Source organism: Aethalodelphis obliquidens, unplaced genomic scaffold, assembly GCF_003676395.1.
Source record: "Aethalodelphis obliquidens isolate GAN/ISIS:26980383/991018 unplaced genomic scaffold, ASM367639v1 scaffold31, whole genome shotgun sequence".
NCBI classification, from domain to species: domain Eukaryota; kingdom Metazoa; phylum Chordata; class Mammalia; order Artiodactyla; family Delphinidae; genus Aethalodelphis; species Aethalodelphis obliquidens.
Window position 1 is genome coordinate 10656823 of NW_020837975.1, and position 16990 is coordinate 10673812.

The 16990-nt window shown below is 37.1% G+C and overlaps 1 protein-coding gene and 1 pseudogene across 1 annotated transcript in view; both read left to right on the forward strand.

The window, feature by feature from the left end:
* Nucleotides 1-16990, forward strand: part of DNAH8 (dynein axonemal heavy chain 8) — a 330122-nt gene that overhangs the window by 26257 nt on the left and 286875 nt on the right. Inside the window, exons 9-12 of the mRNA XM_027127141.1 lie at nt 2093-2206; nt 5865-5972; nt 8340-8441; nt 13821-13967. Of these exons, the coding sequence (XP_026982942.1) occupies nt 2093-2206; nt 5865-5972; nt 8340-8441; nt 13821-13967 (471 nt within the window). The remainder of the gene's footprint in view (nt 1-2092; nt 2207-5864; nt 5973-8339; nt 8442-13820; nt 13968-16990) is intronic.
* On the forward strand, nt 9243-11568 carry LOC113630908 (dnaJ homolog subfamily C member 2 pseudogene; annotated as a pseudogene).

Sequence of the window (16990 nt, forward strand, 5' to 3'; positions counted from 1 at the left end):
TTGTACCATCGTTACTTCCAGAAGAGGAAAAGGAAGTATAGAAATGAAAATTTATTTCTCAATATTTCACACACCAATTTTGACAGTACTACTATGGGGTGATTGCTATTTATTTTTAAATTGTTTTTGAAATTGTAAATCAATAGAGGCTTATTGAATTAGAGGACTATATAGAAAGTCAAAAGCAAAAATGTCCTCTATCTTACATCTCATCCCCGCTATTCCATCTCCTTTCCTAGAGGTCATATTTATTAACAGTTTAGCTTGATTCTCTCCAGGTCCTTTTCTGTTTCTTCCTTAAAAAAAAAAAAAAATATATATATATATATATATATATATATTTGTTTTGTGTTTCTAAATTTTTAAAATTACATGGCATCATCATACTCTGTTTTTCTTTAACTCCCTGGTCCCCCCAACAGCATATCTTGGAGAGTTATACCTATCAGATCAGGCTATTTCGTTTTCCATAATGTTAATGCATCAGGTTTTATTTAATCATTTTCTTGTTTTTAGACAAATTGTTTCCTTTCTTTTTTTCAACAGTCTTGAGATATAATTCACATATTACTCATTTCTGCCATTTAAGGAGCAAAATTCCGTGGTTTTTAGTACATTCACAGAGTTGTGCAACCATCACCACAATCAATTTTAGAACATTTTATCACCTCACAAAGAAACCCTGTACTCTTTAGCTATCACCTGCCATCTCCATCTGTCTCCTTCCCCTCATTCTAGCCCTAAGTAACCACCAATCCGCTTTTTATCTCTGTAGATTTGCTTGTTTTGGACATTTCATATAAATGGAATCATATAATATGTGGTCTTTTGTTACTGGTTTCTTTCACTTGGCATAATGTTTTCAAGGTTTATCCATGTTGTAGTATGTATCAGTAATTATTCCTTTTCACAGCTGAATAATGTTCCATTTTATAGATAACACCACATTTTGTTTATCAGTTTATGGATATTTACATTATCTGTATTTTTTGGCTATTATGAATAATGCTGCTGTGAACATTCTTGTACACGTTCTTATTTTTTTTTTTGCGGTACGCGGGCCTCTCACTGCCGTGGCCTCTCCCGCCGCGGAGCACAGGCTCCAGACGCGCAGGCCCAGCGGCCATGGCTCACGGGCGCAGCCGCTCCACGGCATGTGGGATCTTCCCGGACCGGGGCACGAACCTGTGTCCCCTGCATCGGCAGGCGGACTCTCAACCACTGCACCACCAGGGAAGTCCCTGGTACACTTTCTTGTGTGGACATATGTTGTCATTTTTCTTGTATATACCTGGGAGTGGAATTTCTGGCTCAATGTGTTTAACTTTTTGAGGAACATTGTTCCTTTTCTATGTGTTCACAAACATTACTACAGTTAAAGCCTCTACATGCCTACAAGCAAGCATTTCCCTAGGGTGTATACTCCACAACTTTGTTAATACTTATTATCAGTTAAAAATTTTTGTTTGCCTGTCCAACATGTGGAAAATGGCTTGCTGTATTTTGCCTTTTCCTTATTAATAATGAAGTTGAGCATCTTTTAAAGTTTATTTGCTATTTGCATTTATTCTCCTGAGAATTGTTTGTTTCTATCTTTCCCTCACTCAGAAAGTTTCAGGTATTGTTTTGTTCTGATTCTAGTAGTCCTTTATTACTATGGCTATTAATCAATTGTTATATATGGTGGATGAGGCAAACGGCCATGGTCCCTGAGCATCTCTACACATTACTTCTGGATATGAAAAATACACTTTGCTGATGGGAATGTTTTCTTTCCTGAAGACCCAGAATAATGTAATGTCACTTTTCTAACCTAGAAAAGTCACTCCAGGTAGAAGCAGGTCTGGTTTAAGCCAACAGACAGAATGTTAATTACAAACAGAATGAGCCTTCAGTTTTAGTAAGTCACTTAAGGTTTTTATAATAACTTTAAGTCTTAAATAATATAAGAAAAAGATATATCAATCACATTTAAGTATCTACTCTTTTAGTATATGAATGATTAGGGAAGACAGCTTGAATTTCATGATTAAACCTTAGCACAGTGGTATATTTGGATGTTTCATAGGACTCTTGTACTTTCTTTTCTTAGAATTGGCGTGATTTGGATGCAAGAATCACAGATACAGCAAATGAATCAAAAGATAATGTCAGATATTTGTACACTCTAGAAAAAGTATGTCAGCCTCTCTATAACTGTGATCTAGTAAGTATTCTTTTTAAAGTGCAGTTTAAAAAATTAGCGCATACACTTTGTTATAAAGCAGAAACTAACACACCATTGTAAAGCAATTATACTCCAATAAAGATGTTAAATAAAATAAAATAAAAATTAGCACATAAGATCGATTTAATATGTGTGTATTGGGAAAAACATATTGCAGAAAAGTTACTTAAAAGATACCTTTTCCTATTATATATCTGTAATGAATTATAAACTATATTTATTATTTTAACCTACATTTAAATATATAGCATTATCATAACTATGACCTGATTTGTGAATTGAGAAAGACAAATATATTAGTTATTCATTGCTTCATAAGAAATTACCCCAGAACCGAGTGGCTTAAAACAATAAACATTTATTATATCACAGTTTTTGTAGGTCAGGAATTCAGGGACAGCATAGCTGAGTACCTCTGCTTCAGGGTCTCTCATGAGGCTGCAGTCAAGCTGCTGTCTTGGGATGTGGTCTCTTCTGAAGGGGAGGCTGACTGGGGAGGGTCCACTTCTATTGCACACCACATGGGCCTTTGCACAGGACAACTCGCTTCCCCTAGAGTGAGTGACCCAGGAGTGAGCAAGAGAAAGTGCCCAACTAGCATTACGCTGATACCAAAGCGAGATAAGAACACCTCAAGAAAATAAAATTACAGGTCAATATTCCTGATGAATATAGATGCAGAAATTGTCAACAAAACAGTGGCAAACCAAATTCCACGGCACATTAAAAGGATCACACACTAAGATCAAGGGGGATTTATTCCTGGGATGCAAAGATGGTTCAACATATGCAAATGGATAAATGTGATACACCACATTAATAGAATGAAAGATAAAAATCATGATTATTTCAATAGATGCAGAAAAAGCATTTGACAAAATACAACACCCTTTCATGATAAAAGCTCTCAATAGAGTATAGAAGGAATGTACCTCAACATAATAAAAGAATACATGTCCTTTAAAAATTGTATAAATAAAATAAACATGCAAAAATAATGTATATGAATATTATAACATCTCTGTACTTTTTAAAATATATTTAAAGCTTTTCACTATAAAAAGTAAACTTGGAAGAAAGATATAATGCTTTTTGCTGTTACCAAGACCTGTAAATTTTAAGGTATACTAATTTCAACTTCTTGATTCAAAAGACTTATTTAAATTCATATAATTTTCAAATCTTTTAGTTTTGGTTTTAGTTCTTTTCATCCTAGTATTTTTTTTCATCCTAGTAATTTAAAAAACTTTGTTCAATTCCTCTAGCGATGCATGTACTTTATTATTATTGTTATCATTGAGCTTTTTACATTCTCTGATGTAAGAATATTTCTAACATTATCTTTTGAAATTAGAGAAGTACTGTTAGTATTAAGTCTTATAATTTCTTCCCCCTCATATACCAACTATTTCTGTAGATTCAAAAATTCTTTTTTTCTCATTTTCTTTATTCTCCTTAAAATAAACCAGAAGCTGCTGTTTAGTTTGTAACTGTCAGTTGAGCAGGAAAAGTGTAGAGGACTCATGCTTCCATTTCTTGTTGATAAAATTTTATGAATTTTGTGTTTCATTTTATCATCTTGGTATTGTGCTATTGGCATATCGACTAATATATTTTATGCATAAAATGTGCGAACACTATGTATAGATAAGAACTGTGCACTCCAGGAGCTACTATTATAAATAATGATGTTTAAAATTCAGATGAAGGGTATTTCCCTGGTTGGCCCATTTGATACTGTCTCCAGGCCTTTTTTATTCTTTGTGGAGTTGCCTTATTGAGGATGGAAGGGATTCCTAGGCATATTTTAATTAGAATCTTTTTGGTCTACAGATAACACGTATAATATGAATTCTGACATACAGGGTTAACTACAAAGTGACGATACTAATTTCCATAAGCCACATAAAATTGATTTCGTTATGTCATGGTTACACCTCATAACTAGGACATACAGTACACTCAGAAGTAGTTGTTCTTCCTGGCTTATTTATTCCACCACTATTAAAAAATCTTTTTATATATTTTAAATTGTTCTTGCAATTAAAAGTCCAGCTCCTTGAGGGTGGGAAGGCCACTGACCTTCCCTTGTCCTTCCATAGTGATTTATGATTTACAGCAAGGTTAAAAGCAGGATCTCAGAATCTCGGGCACATAGCTGTGGTTATGCTACAGCTCTAGGACCTTGGACAAGGTACTCTACATCTCTATTTTCTCATTTGCAAAATGGGAATAATCATAACACTTTATTTTATAGATTCTAAGACTTTTCTTTCACATTTTAACATCTCTGTATTCAGAGCACAACTTACAGTCAGTCAGGTTTTATGAATCATTGTGAAGGTGACTTGACACCATCTGAAATTATTAGTTCTTTCCTTGCGGGGGAAGGAAAGGACTAATGTTTGTTTTGTTTTTGGTACCATGGGTGTGAATTCAGACTACAGTGAGCGAGCCCCAGCTTGTGGAACAAGTTCTCAGGATAGTTTATTTTCCATCCCTCCCCCAAGGAGCAGGATTGGGGCAGGTAGGCTTTATTCCTGTCTTTTTCTCCATGGCTTGTTAATTTCATGCATCGTTTGGTGGCTTAGATTTTTGTAGGCGTTAGACTCCCCATCTTGAGCATTTTTTTCCCCTTCTTCAGTAGACTGTAAAGCAGTGGTACAGTCTTACAATCAGTGATGTTTTAGATCTGATGAAATCAAACCTGCCTTAAATGGTCATTGTTGGGACTTCCCTGGTGGTGCAGCGGATAAGACTCCACGCTCCCAATGCAGGGGGCTGGGGTTCGATGCCTGGTCAGGCAACTAGATCCCACATGCGTGCTGCAACTGAGAGTTCGCATGCCGCAACTAAGACCCAGTGCAACCAAATAAATACATATTTTTGAAAATGGTCATTGTCAACATAAATTAAGATAATATGTGAAGCTCTTCACCTAGTGCCTGGCGCATAGTAATCATTCAATATACATTAGCAATCGTTTGATATCTCAGATGCACTTGCTCTGCTTTGCTCTATGCTGTTCTACTTGATGGCTCTAGGCTGTTCTACTTATTTCACTTCTGTGTGTGTGTCGTTTCCACCCTGCCTTGACCTCCTCCAGGATAGTTTCTTTATATTTGGAATTCTCTCAATATTCTCAGAACTTCGTGGTACTTAGTAGGTTTGCTGAAAGGTGAATTGAGTTGAATAATGAGGAAATGAGTTCTAGTCTGATCTCTGTTTCTAATTAGCTTTCTGGCCATACATTAGTCACTTTACCCTTTAAGATATCAGTTTCTTCATCCTTAAAAAGAGCAAGTTGAGCTATTAATACTTAAAATCACTTTCACCTCCAATATTTTATCTTTAAATAAAATTTTAAGTTTACATGTACAGAAAAGTTGCCGTGATAGTACAGAATTCTTTTCATCTAATTTCTCCTGTTAACATCTTGCAATACCTTGGTACCTTTGTCAAAACTCACGTCCTTTCTCTGTTTCAGTATCCAGTCAAGGATACCATGTTGCTTGTAGTAAAATCTGACTTTTAAGATTAAAATGTTACACTGTTTCATGTATGTTTAGAGTTTTGAATATTATAGGATGGGGGTTATTAAAAATATAAATGTATGCTTAATATATTTCAATTTTAGGTTTCCATGGCACATGGGATACAAAATTTGATAAATGCCATCAAAATGATTCACAGTGTGTCAAGGTATTATAATACTTCGGAGAGAATGACCTCATTGTTTATCAAGGTAAGTTTCCAAGGGAAGAAATCACATTGTAACCCTGTGAAAAGGTTAACAGTGCTTTCCCTCTGAGCCAGGGAAGGGAATTGGGAACTTCGGGTGCCTCTCAGAGTTCTGGATTTTCATACTTTGTGGAAAAGAAAAGAAAGGCATGCCTGGAGTCAGTTGTACTTAATTGAAGGGGGACCTTTCTGCTTGTCAGAGGTAAACCCCCAGGTTTTTTGTTTAAAAGTAACTGATGATTTTCTAATTTATTTGTTCCAAATAGTTTTGCATAAGAGCTAAGAATTGTGCCTAGACTGTTACAAGAAACAAAGAAGGACTCTACATAATGATCAAGGGAAAAATAATGCTTCTTTAGCTACTCCCACCCACATTGTGGTTTATGTAAAATCTTCCCATTTAGTGCCATATGTTTAATTATTTTAAATAATTGGAAAAATCATCCAAGAAACACAGGAGTAGAATTTACTTATAAATGATTCAAGCAGAACATAACAGTCACATTTCAACTTTCTTTTAGATCAAAGAATAGATTTAATCATTGTCTATGTCCCAAGCAAGGCAAGAACCTTAGGATTCTTCCCTGTCACTTGTCTTCCTCCTTGCTACATGTTCCACATTGAGATTTCTAGTTCCATATTATTGTTACTGTGTTTTCAGTGTATGAATCAACAAGTGATCAGACTAAAATCTAAGTATTGCTAGCATTTTTGATCACCTCTGTTTTGTGATTTCCACATCTTCCTCTGCCTTGGATTTATTATTTCTTTTGCTGAAAAAAATTCTTCAGTAGTTCTGTGGTGAACCCCCTGAATTCCTGCATGTCTGAAAATCACTTCATTTTGTCTTACCACTCAAATGTTAGTTTGAGATTCTTAAGTTCAATATAATTTTTTCCTGGAACTGTAAAGATACTGTTGTATACTATCTACAATTGTTGATAAGAAATTTGATGCTAATCTGATTTTTTTTCCTTTGTGGGAAACCTATTTTATTCTCCTAGGAAGCTTGTAGGATTTTTTCTTCATTCTTGAACTTCTGAAATTTCAAAGTGATGTGGTTCTTTTTACCTTTATCTTGTTCTATACTTGCTGGGTTGTTTCATTCCCAAGACTTTCCTCTCTCTTCATTCCTGGGAAGTTTTCCTGTTTACCTCTGATTATTCCTTATCCACCTATTCAATTTATTCTCTCCCCTTGAATCTAAAATCCATGTTCCTTAACTTTTTTTGGGGGGGGGGTCCATCTTTGTCCTTTGATCTTTCAGCTCGCTCATTGACTGTTCATTTATGTCCCAATTGCTGGTCGGTGCATCAAAAAAAAATTCAATTTCCGAGTTCTTTTCTTTCATGATGTAAAAATCCTCTCATATCTTTCTTATAAACTTAGTTAATAAAAAATATTTTAAAAGATTTTACATATATCTTTTCTGTATTTTCTCTCTTTGTTGAACTTAATGCTTCTGTTACCATGTTTGTTTTCTTCAGTTGCTTGGTGATTCTTGGTTGTCTGCCCATCTTTGTGTTTGAGACTGCTGATTTGCCTCCCTGTTCTGTTTATTTTGTCTGTCTCTTGTGAGTAAGGAGTATAACTTACTGTTTGGAGGGGAGTGAGAATAGCTTTTTCTCTGATATGTCCTCCTGGGAGTGCAGTAGCTACCTGGGCCACACTTCTCAAAGACTGTGGTCCACACTCATACCTTTGTCCTTTTAGCATATGTCGCTGTTGCCTGCTGTACAAGTTGCTCTAAATTCGGTGTTCAGGGTTACAACTGAGGGTTACCTCACATTGTCTCCCATCTTGAAAAATTTCCATAACTGTTCTACCTTCAAGTAACCTTCTCCAGAACCGGGTTCTGACTTTCTCTAGTCTTTTTTTTTTTTTTCTCTGTAGATTTGGTACTGTGTGATTTCCATATTTTAGGAATTCTCCAAAATTTCTGTGTGTCAGCCTGCCATCTTGGTTAAACTTCCAGACCATTTAAATGGCTGTCTTTCTTTTTTTTTTTTCCTTCTTTATTTTGGGGGATGTGAGAGGTGGTTAACTTAATATTTAGTTTGCATGTTGAAGGATGGAGAAGAATCACAGTTGGACTGGATCAAGACCTAATTAGAGGAGAACTAGACAAAGAGAAAATATAGTTGACTGTGAAATTGATGGCCTCAGTGACGTAGACTTAAATACAGTAGGTAAATGTGACTTTGGGTTTTCTTTGTTTTACCTGGAATGTATATTTCTTTGTTTTTTATATTCTGTAATTAATTCATTCCATAAGGTTTCTATTTATCATATTTTTATGCTTGTGATTTAAAAAACTTAAATTTTATTTCTTTCTCTACCTATAGTTATTCTGGACTTATATTTATTTTAGGTAACAAATCAAATGGTGACAGCATGTAAAGCATATATTTCTGATGGGGGAACTAACCACGTATGGGATCAGGAAATACCAGTTGTACTAAAGAAAATTCAGGTTTGTATAAGTATTTTTATTTTCATAAAGTAAAGCTTTTACCATCTGGCCCACTTTTGCTTACTTTTTTCATTGACAAAGCATGTTAACTTTGAAAAAACATTGTACAGGGTAGCATGAGCATATAAGAAGAACTTCATTAAAATTATCTACTTCCCTTTATGCTTAGTGCTCCTGTTAGGGCATAATTTAATCCTCATCTTGTCCATGGCTGCCTGTATCAGACACCTCGCATGTGCCATTTCATATGCTCTGGCCCCCATCTTTTACTCCAGCCCCTGTTAGTTTCATTTTCTTGCCTTTTTGCATTGCTTAGGATTGCCATGCATCCTTAAATGGACCTGGTAATAGTTGGCATCTGATTCTGATCTTCTTTTAGAAGAAAATGCTTCTAACATTTCCCCATTTAGTTTGATGCTTTAATACATCATTGATTAGATTCAAGGAAGTTTTATTCCTAGTTTTAGTACTAGGAGATATTATTAAAAGTTATGAATGGGTTTTGAAAAAATTTTTCAGCACATATTTTTGAGGAGCTTATAAGATTTTTCTCCTCAATCTATTAATGTTATAGATGACATTTTTAGGTTTTCTAAAATGAAACTATTCTAATATCCCTAGGATAAACTCGACTTAGTCATGGTGTAATTATCTTTTTAAAAACATTCTTAACTTCACTTTGCTACAATTTTCTTTAGGGCTTTTTGCAACTATATTCATGAGAGAGATAGCCTGTAATTTTTCCTTTCTCATAGTGTCCTTGTTAGTGTTTCTGGCACTAAGGTCTCAGAATAAGTACGACTGGAGGAGGGGAAGGAAGTACTCCCCTCTTTTCTAGCCTCTAGAAGAGTTTGTAGAAAATCAAAGCGATCTGTTATTTTGAAAGTCTGAAAGAAATGGCCATACCAGCAAGTCTCCATCTGGAAGTGGTTATTGGCTTTCTTCATGTGCTGGTTCCTGGGCTTCGTAGAGCCTAGGTGGGAGGCTGGGACTGTTGCGGTAGAGCAAGAAAGGATGCTCAGTGCCCTCCACCTAGGACGTGAACTGCTGTGCTTGCAGGGTTGGCCCTGAGCACTCTCATCACCACTCTCTGACCTCTGGAACTGGAGGATAAGAAAGAGTTGTCAGAGGAAACATAAGATGTACTTAAATGAAACAGAAGATGAGGAATCGCAGTTAGGATAGTTTCTCTTCCTGAAAACACTTGATCTCAACGACTGGAAGAACCAGAATCATTATGCAGTTCTTGGATTTGTTCATGTAAAATACAAAGTTATGCAGAGAGAGACCAAAGCAGCACATAAAGCAGTGGTTCTAAACAATACCAAAAGCAGCTGGTGAATCCGTTAAAGAAGGAGATAATGACAACTTCACTTGCATAACTGAAACTTATGAAATGTCTGAGTCAGTGAAAAGAGGAGAAATTAACAGTGTAGATCTTACTTTTGATAACTCAGTTCCTTAGAAAAGTGAAGCAAAGGACAATTTCTTCTAAGTGTTTTCCCAAGTGTTTGAAATGCATTACAGGTGGTAAAAAAGAAAAAGTTCCTAAACTTGGGGATATGAATTCATCATTTGATGATGCAGAGGCATTTTATTCCTGCTGGCATAATTTTTATTATTGGAGAGAATTTTTCTTATTTAAATGAAGGAAAAAAAGCAGAATGTCATGATGAAAGGAGAGAGATTGAAAAGCAGAACAGAGCAGCAAGGGCACAAAGGAAAAAGAAGAAATGAATTGAATGTTAGATGATAATGCATATAACTGTGATGCAAGGATTTTAAAAATTCAAAGAAAAAGAAAAAGCCAAGAAAGAAGCAGAGGAAAAAGCAAAAGCTGAAGGAAAATTGAAGAAGGAAGAAGCTAAAGAAAAGCAGAGATGAGGTGAATTAGGAGCTGCTTGGATAGGTAAGGAGAAAGAGGAAGTTAGACAAAAGGCATTACTGGCAAAGAAGAAAAAGGATAACCAGGAAAAAAAGCCATTAAGAGGGAAAGGCAATATCAAATCATTATGTTGTATGCCTGAAACTAATATAATGTTATATGTCAATTATATAAGAAAAGAGAAAGGTAGCAAAAACTTCAAAATTCATGGAAGACCTGGAATTACTTTCCTGATGATGAGATAAAGCCGGTTAAAATGATGGAAGAAGTGGAAAAACTTTGCGATAGGCTCGAACTTGCAAGCTTACTGTATTTAAATGAAACGTTCACATCACCTACAAAAGAAATAGGCATTGCTGCTCTGCCAAAACAGAAGAAATTAATGAGCAAATTAGAAAAGAGAAAGAGGAAATTGAGGCTTGTGTGTGCCAAGTATCTAAGAATGCAGAGACATCAACTGTTGAAGGTGGAAATGGCAGTAAAAATTTGTCAGAAGAGAATTGATCTGCAATTGCTAATTAAAACTGTGAGCCTCTTTCTTGCTGGGACAAATTCAAGATGGGAAGTTATTGCCAAGTACATGAACACGCATTCTACTTCTGGAAGTCAAAAGAACTGCCAAAGATTTTATTGGCAAAGAACCGTCTCCCAAAACTTGGCCCTCATCAGAAAGATGACATACTGTGTGGAGTAGAGCCTCAGACTGTCAATATAACACCTCAGAACAATTTGGAAATCCATGTGCAGATTTCACCTCTTGACAACAGAAGCACAGAAGCTTTTGGAATGAGCTTTGAAAATGTATCCAGTAAAGATACCTGAAAGATGTAGCGTGTATCAGAATTTCATTTCGTTATGGCTGAGTAATATCCCATTGTATGGATAGACCACATTTTGTTTATTCATTCGTCTTTTGATAGACATTTGGATTGTTACCACCTTCCGACTATTGTGAATAATGCTGCTATGAACACTGCTGTTTAATGATCTCTTTGAGTCTCTGCTTTCAATTATTTTGGGTATATACCTAGAAGTGAAATTGCTGGATCATATGGCAGTTCTGTTTTTAACTTTTTGTGGAACCACCATACTGTTTTCCCTAGCAGCTCTTCCATTTCACATTCTCACCAGCAATGCACAAGAGTTCCAGTTTCTCCACACTGTGCCAATACTTGTTATTTTCTCTTTTTTTTGGTAATAGGTATCCTAATGCATATGAAATGGTATCTTATTGTGTTTTGATTTGCATGTCCCTAATGGCTAGTGATGGTTGAGCATCTTTTCATGTGCTTGTTGGCCATTTGTATATCTTCTTTGGAGACATGGCTATTCAAATCCTTTACTCATTTTTGAAGTGGGTTCTGTTTTTGTTGAGTTGGAGGAGTTCTTTATATATTCTAGATATTAATCCCTTATATATATGTTTTATGAATACATATTGCTTCATTTAAAAAAACTAGTTATTTGACTATTCTTTCTATTTCTTCTTGAGACAGTTTTTGTAAGTTTATATTTTTGAGGAATTTCTTCAATTTTTCTAAAATTTGTAATTTATTGGCATAATGTTGACAATATTCTCTTACTAATCTTTGCCTTGTTATGTAATCTGTCCCCTTATTCATTAACAATATTACTTATCTTCTCTGTTTTCTTAATCATTCTTGCTCACTCAATCCTCAGATTCAGAACAACCCATCCTCCTCCCAGGAGTTTATCACTTCTGTTTTCGTTGTTATTGTTATTTGCTGGATTCCATGTTTCCCTCTATAGTTTCTCCAGGGTTAATTTTGGGAGTGGGAGTGAGAAATCATTCCCCCCAAATTGTCCAATTGGCAGAAACCAGGACTCTTGACATAGAACTTAGCAATTTATTCTCATAATTGTTTTAATATGCTTCAAGTCACTAGCCATTTACTTACTGAATTAGAAATGAAAGCTTGGTTTTCTGCATTCTAGTTTAACTTGCTTTCTACTACATCTGAAATCTTTTCAGGAAACTTTTATTGTATAATTTTGGGGAATAATTTTCAGATGAGTTGGAGGAAGCAATGAGAAGAATTGTTATTTAGGATGTTATCTGTCCAACAGGAAGGGATTGGTTGGTGAAGAAGAAGTAATAGAAAGTAATTCCTATTAGATGGCATATTCCAGGAGGGTAGGGATCTTATCTGTACTCCTAGCATCTCAAGGAGTTCCTAACATATGGTAGGCACCAAGAAACTTTCTTTTTTTAAAATATTTATTTGGCTGCGCTGGCATCTTTATTGGCACATGCGAGATCTTCATTGTGGCATGCTGGATTTTTTTAGTTGCAGCATGCAGGATCTAGTTCCTTGACCAGGGATCAAACCAGGGTCCCCTGCATTGGGAGCCTGGAGTCTTAACCACTGGACCACCAGGGAAGTCCTTAAACTTTTGTTTAATAAGTGGAAAAATAATCAGTGACCTCGAAGAGAGTAATGATTCTGTTTTAGAGATTGAGAGGTGGGGAGGCGTATCATAGCTAGAAGTAGGTATGAGACTAGTTATATAAGCTTGAATGTTTATAGAATCACCTGGGCAACTGGTTGAAAGTATGGCTTCCTGAGTCTGATCACAGAGATTCTGACTTAGTGGCTGAGGCAGGCAGAATAAAGATGTCCACATCCTGATCCCCGGAATTTGTGACTATGTTATATTAAATGTCAAAGGGAATTAAGGTTACAGGAGGAATTAAGGTTGGAGAGATTATCCTGGATTATCTAAGTGGGACCAACGTAAGCACAAAGGTCCTTATAGAGTGAAGAGGGAGATGGAAGAGTCAGAACCAGGGAGCTGGCATTATGTTAAAGATTTGACTGGCCATTGGTGGCTTTGAAAAAGTTTAACATTATTTTTTTTTTAAGATGGTTTGGTTAGCTGGACATGACAGTAAGTTCCTACTGGAGCCTAGTGACAATGTCCTCCTTTTTTAGCCTGGTTGAACTGACCTGGTATAGCTGTAGTCAAATATTAGGATTTCAGCAATGCACCCATCAAAGACTTTATGATCTCCTCATGGAGAACTGACAGTTGGATGATAAATCAGTATTGCACAGTCTTAATGTTTTTTATACCTGTATGTGAATAATGCTGATTAAAAGATGCCAACTGACTAGATAGATAATTGAAAATAGACAGAATTGATACATAATTTTTGGCCTCCTGGGAGCTCTGATTAGCCATGAAAACATGACAACAAATAGTGTATGTGGTAACTTTGATAAGGATAAGAGTTAAGGGGAAATAATGAGGATAAAGAAGATGAGACTATATTGTAAAATAGAAAAAAAACTGTATTGATTTTCATAGGCCTTTCAATGTGTGGGCAGAGAACTTGAATTTTCAATGTTAACAGCGGCAGCCCCTATTGAGGGGTTGATGTGATCAGTTTTGTGTGACGATAGAATTTTTGAATATTTCACTCATAAACAAGTGTCTCACTATGTATTATACCCCTTTTAAATCTCTCATAGGACTGCATTTTTCTATTCAAGGAATATCAGACATCTTTTCACAAAACAAGGAAACAGATTTTAGAATCCTCAGGGGAAAAATCTTTTGAGGTTTCAGAAATGTATATATTTGGAAAATTTGAAGCTTTCTGCAAAAGACTGGAGAAGGTAAGCGTCGTGCAGCCACAGTTGCCACTACCAACCGTACCTTTCCAGTTATTTCATACTTTATGTAGCATCACTGAGAATTATTTTTCCAGATCTCTTGTCTTACTATTGATCTGACTCATCCACTATCACTCATAGATTACTGCATTTTATTTTATTTATTTTATTTTTTAATTTTTTTGCGTTACGCGGGCCTCTCACTGTTGTGGCCCCTCCCGTTGCGGAGCACAGGCTCCAGACACGCAGGCTCAGCGGCCGTGGCTCGCGGGCCCAGCTGCTCCGTGGCATGTGGAATCTCCCCGGACCGGGGCACGAACCCACATCCCCTGCATCGGCAGGCGGACTCTCAACCACTGCGCCACCAGGGAAGCCCTACTGCATTTTTTATAACTTATTTTTTCATTCCTAATTACTATCTTCTGCCTGTCTCACAAAAGCTATTGCAGACTTTCACTTCTCTTGAGACCTCAATTCTATCTTTACCTATAGAGCTTGAACTTAAAGCCTCTGCTCTTAACCATTTTATCAGGCTGAGAAAAGGTGTGAGGTGACATATCTGCAATATCTGGCAGAACCCAGTAGTTGTGTCATATCTGGATGTGTGAGCACCTTCTCTTACTAGGCCATATATATGGTCTAAACATAGAGATTGTATGGGCAATGTCTTTGCTGGGCGGATATGGGTTAGAAACTTCAGCACCCTTTTTTTTTTTTTTGCGGTACGCGGGCCTCTCACTGTTGTGGCCTCTCCCGTTGCGGAGCACAGGCTCTGGACGCGCAGGCTCAGCAGCCATGGCTCACGGGCCCAGCCGCTCCGCGGCATATGGGATCTTTCTGGACAGGGGCACGAACCCGTGTCCCCTGCATTGGCAGGCGGACTCCCAACCACTGCGCCACCAGGGAAGCCCTTCAGCACCTTTGATTCATTCATTGATTAGGACTGATGTTTTTCCAGGGGATACAGGGCAGCCCATATCAGAGGCTTCTTCGAATCAACCTTTGCAAAGCCTACAAAGATATCATCTAGGTACCACCCTCCCCATGGCCCTACCATTCTGCCAACTCCCTAGGTCCTAATAACAGGAGTCTGCTCGTCATTTGTTGGAAATTGGTGGGGGGCATTTCACAAGTTGAAGGGCATTTCCTATACATGCCAGGATAGGAAAATATGGGTGATGAACAAAACCAAGTTGCTGAGTGGGGCTGTTTTTTGTTTGTTTCTTTAGCAGCTTAACTGAGATATAATTCACATACCATATAATGTATTCATTTAAAGTGTACAAGTCAATATTTTCCAATATATTCACAGGATTGTGCAACCATACCACCATCTAATTTTAGAATATTTTCATTCCCACTAAAAGAAACCCTGTGCCCATTAGCAGTGATACCCCATTCTCCCCTCTACCCAGCCCTAAGCACCTGCTAATCTACTTTCTGTTTCTATAGATTTGCCTATTCTCGACATTTCATATAAATGGAATCATATAATATGTGGTCTTTTGTGACTGGCTTCTTTCACTTAGTATAATATTTTCAACGTTCATCTATGTTGTAGTATTCCTTTTTATTGCTGAATAATATTCCATCATTTGGATATACCATATTTTACTTATCCATTCATTTGTTGGTGGACATTTGGGTTTTTCTACTTTTTGGCTATTACGACTAATGCTGCTATGAATATATATGTATGTGTTTTTGTGTGAACATATGTTGTCATTTCTTTTGAGTATATGTGTAGGAGTGGAATTGCTGGGTCAGATAATAACTCCATGTTTACCTTTATGGAGGAAGTGCCAAACTGTTTTTCCAAGTAGTTGCATCATTTTATAGTCTCATAAACAATGTATGAGGGTTCCAATTTCTCTGCATCCTTGTAACACTTATTGTCTGTCTTTTTGAATTTAGCCATCCTAGTGGGTGTGAAGTGACATCTCATTGTAGTTTTGATTTGCATTTCCCTGATGACTAATGGTGTTGAGCATCTTTTTTTTTTTTTTTTGCGGTACGCGGGCCTTTCACTGTCGTGGCCTCTCCCGTTGCGGAGCACAGGCTCCGGACGCGCAGGCTCAACAGCCATGGCTCACGGGCCCAGCCGTTCCGTGGCATGTGGGATCTTCCCGGACCCGGGCACGAACCCGTGTCCCCTGCATCGGCAGGCGGACTCTCAACCACTGTGCCACCAGGGAAGCCCGTGTTGAGCATCTTTTTAAATGCTTATTGTCCATCTGTATTTCTTCTTTGGAGAAATTTCTATTTAAATTCTTTGCAGGTTTTAAATTTAGTTATTTGTGTTTTCGTAGTTCAGTTTATAAGAGTTCTTTATATATTCTGGGTCTTAAGTCCCTTATCAGATATGGTTTTCAAATATTTTCTCTCTTTCTACAGGTTATCTTTTCGCTTTCTTGATTGTGTTCTTTGAAGCAGGACGTTTTGTTTTGTTTTGCTTTAATATTTATTTATTTATTTTGGCTGCACTGAGTCTTAGTTGCGGCCCGTGGGATCTTCGTTGCAGCATGCTGGCTCTTAGTTGCAGCATATGGACTTCTTAGTGGCATGCATGCGGGATCTAGTTCCCCGACCAGGGATCGAACCTGGGCCCCCTGCATTGGGAGGGCGGAGTCTTGCCCACTGGACCGCCAGGGAATTCCTTGAAGCAGGAAGTTTTGAATTTTGATGAAGTCCAATTTATCAAGTATTTCTTCTGTTGCTTGTGCTTTTGGTGCCGCATCTGGGAATATGTTGTGTGAGGCTGTTTTGTGAACAGTGAGGATTTCTTGGGGACAAGTGTCCAATTTAGAATGATATTGGCATGGGGCAAATGAATAATAAGCCCCGTTGGTCAGGACCTGTTCTACAGAAATGTTTAACATTTCTGAAACCATTAGGATGTAAACCTGGAGGTGAGTCCTGGTTACTGTTCATTTTTCCAGGAGCGGGGGCCCTTGCTAACCTGGGTGCAGTTTTACATTTGGTAGAGTTTCCTGGCTGGACCTTAATTATTAGCCCATGTGCAGTAA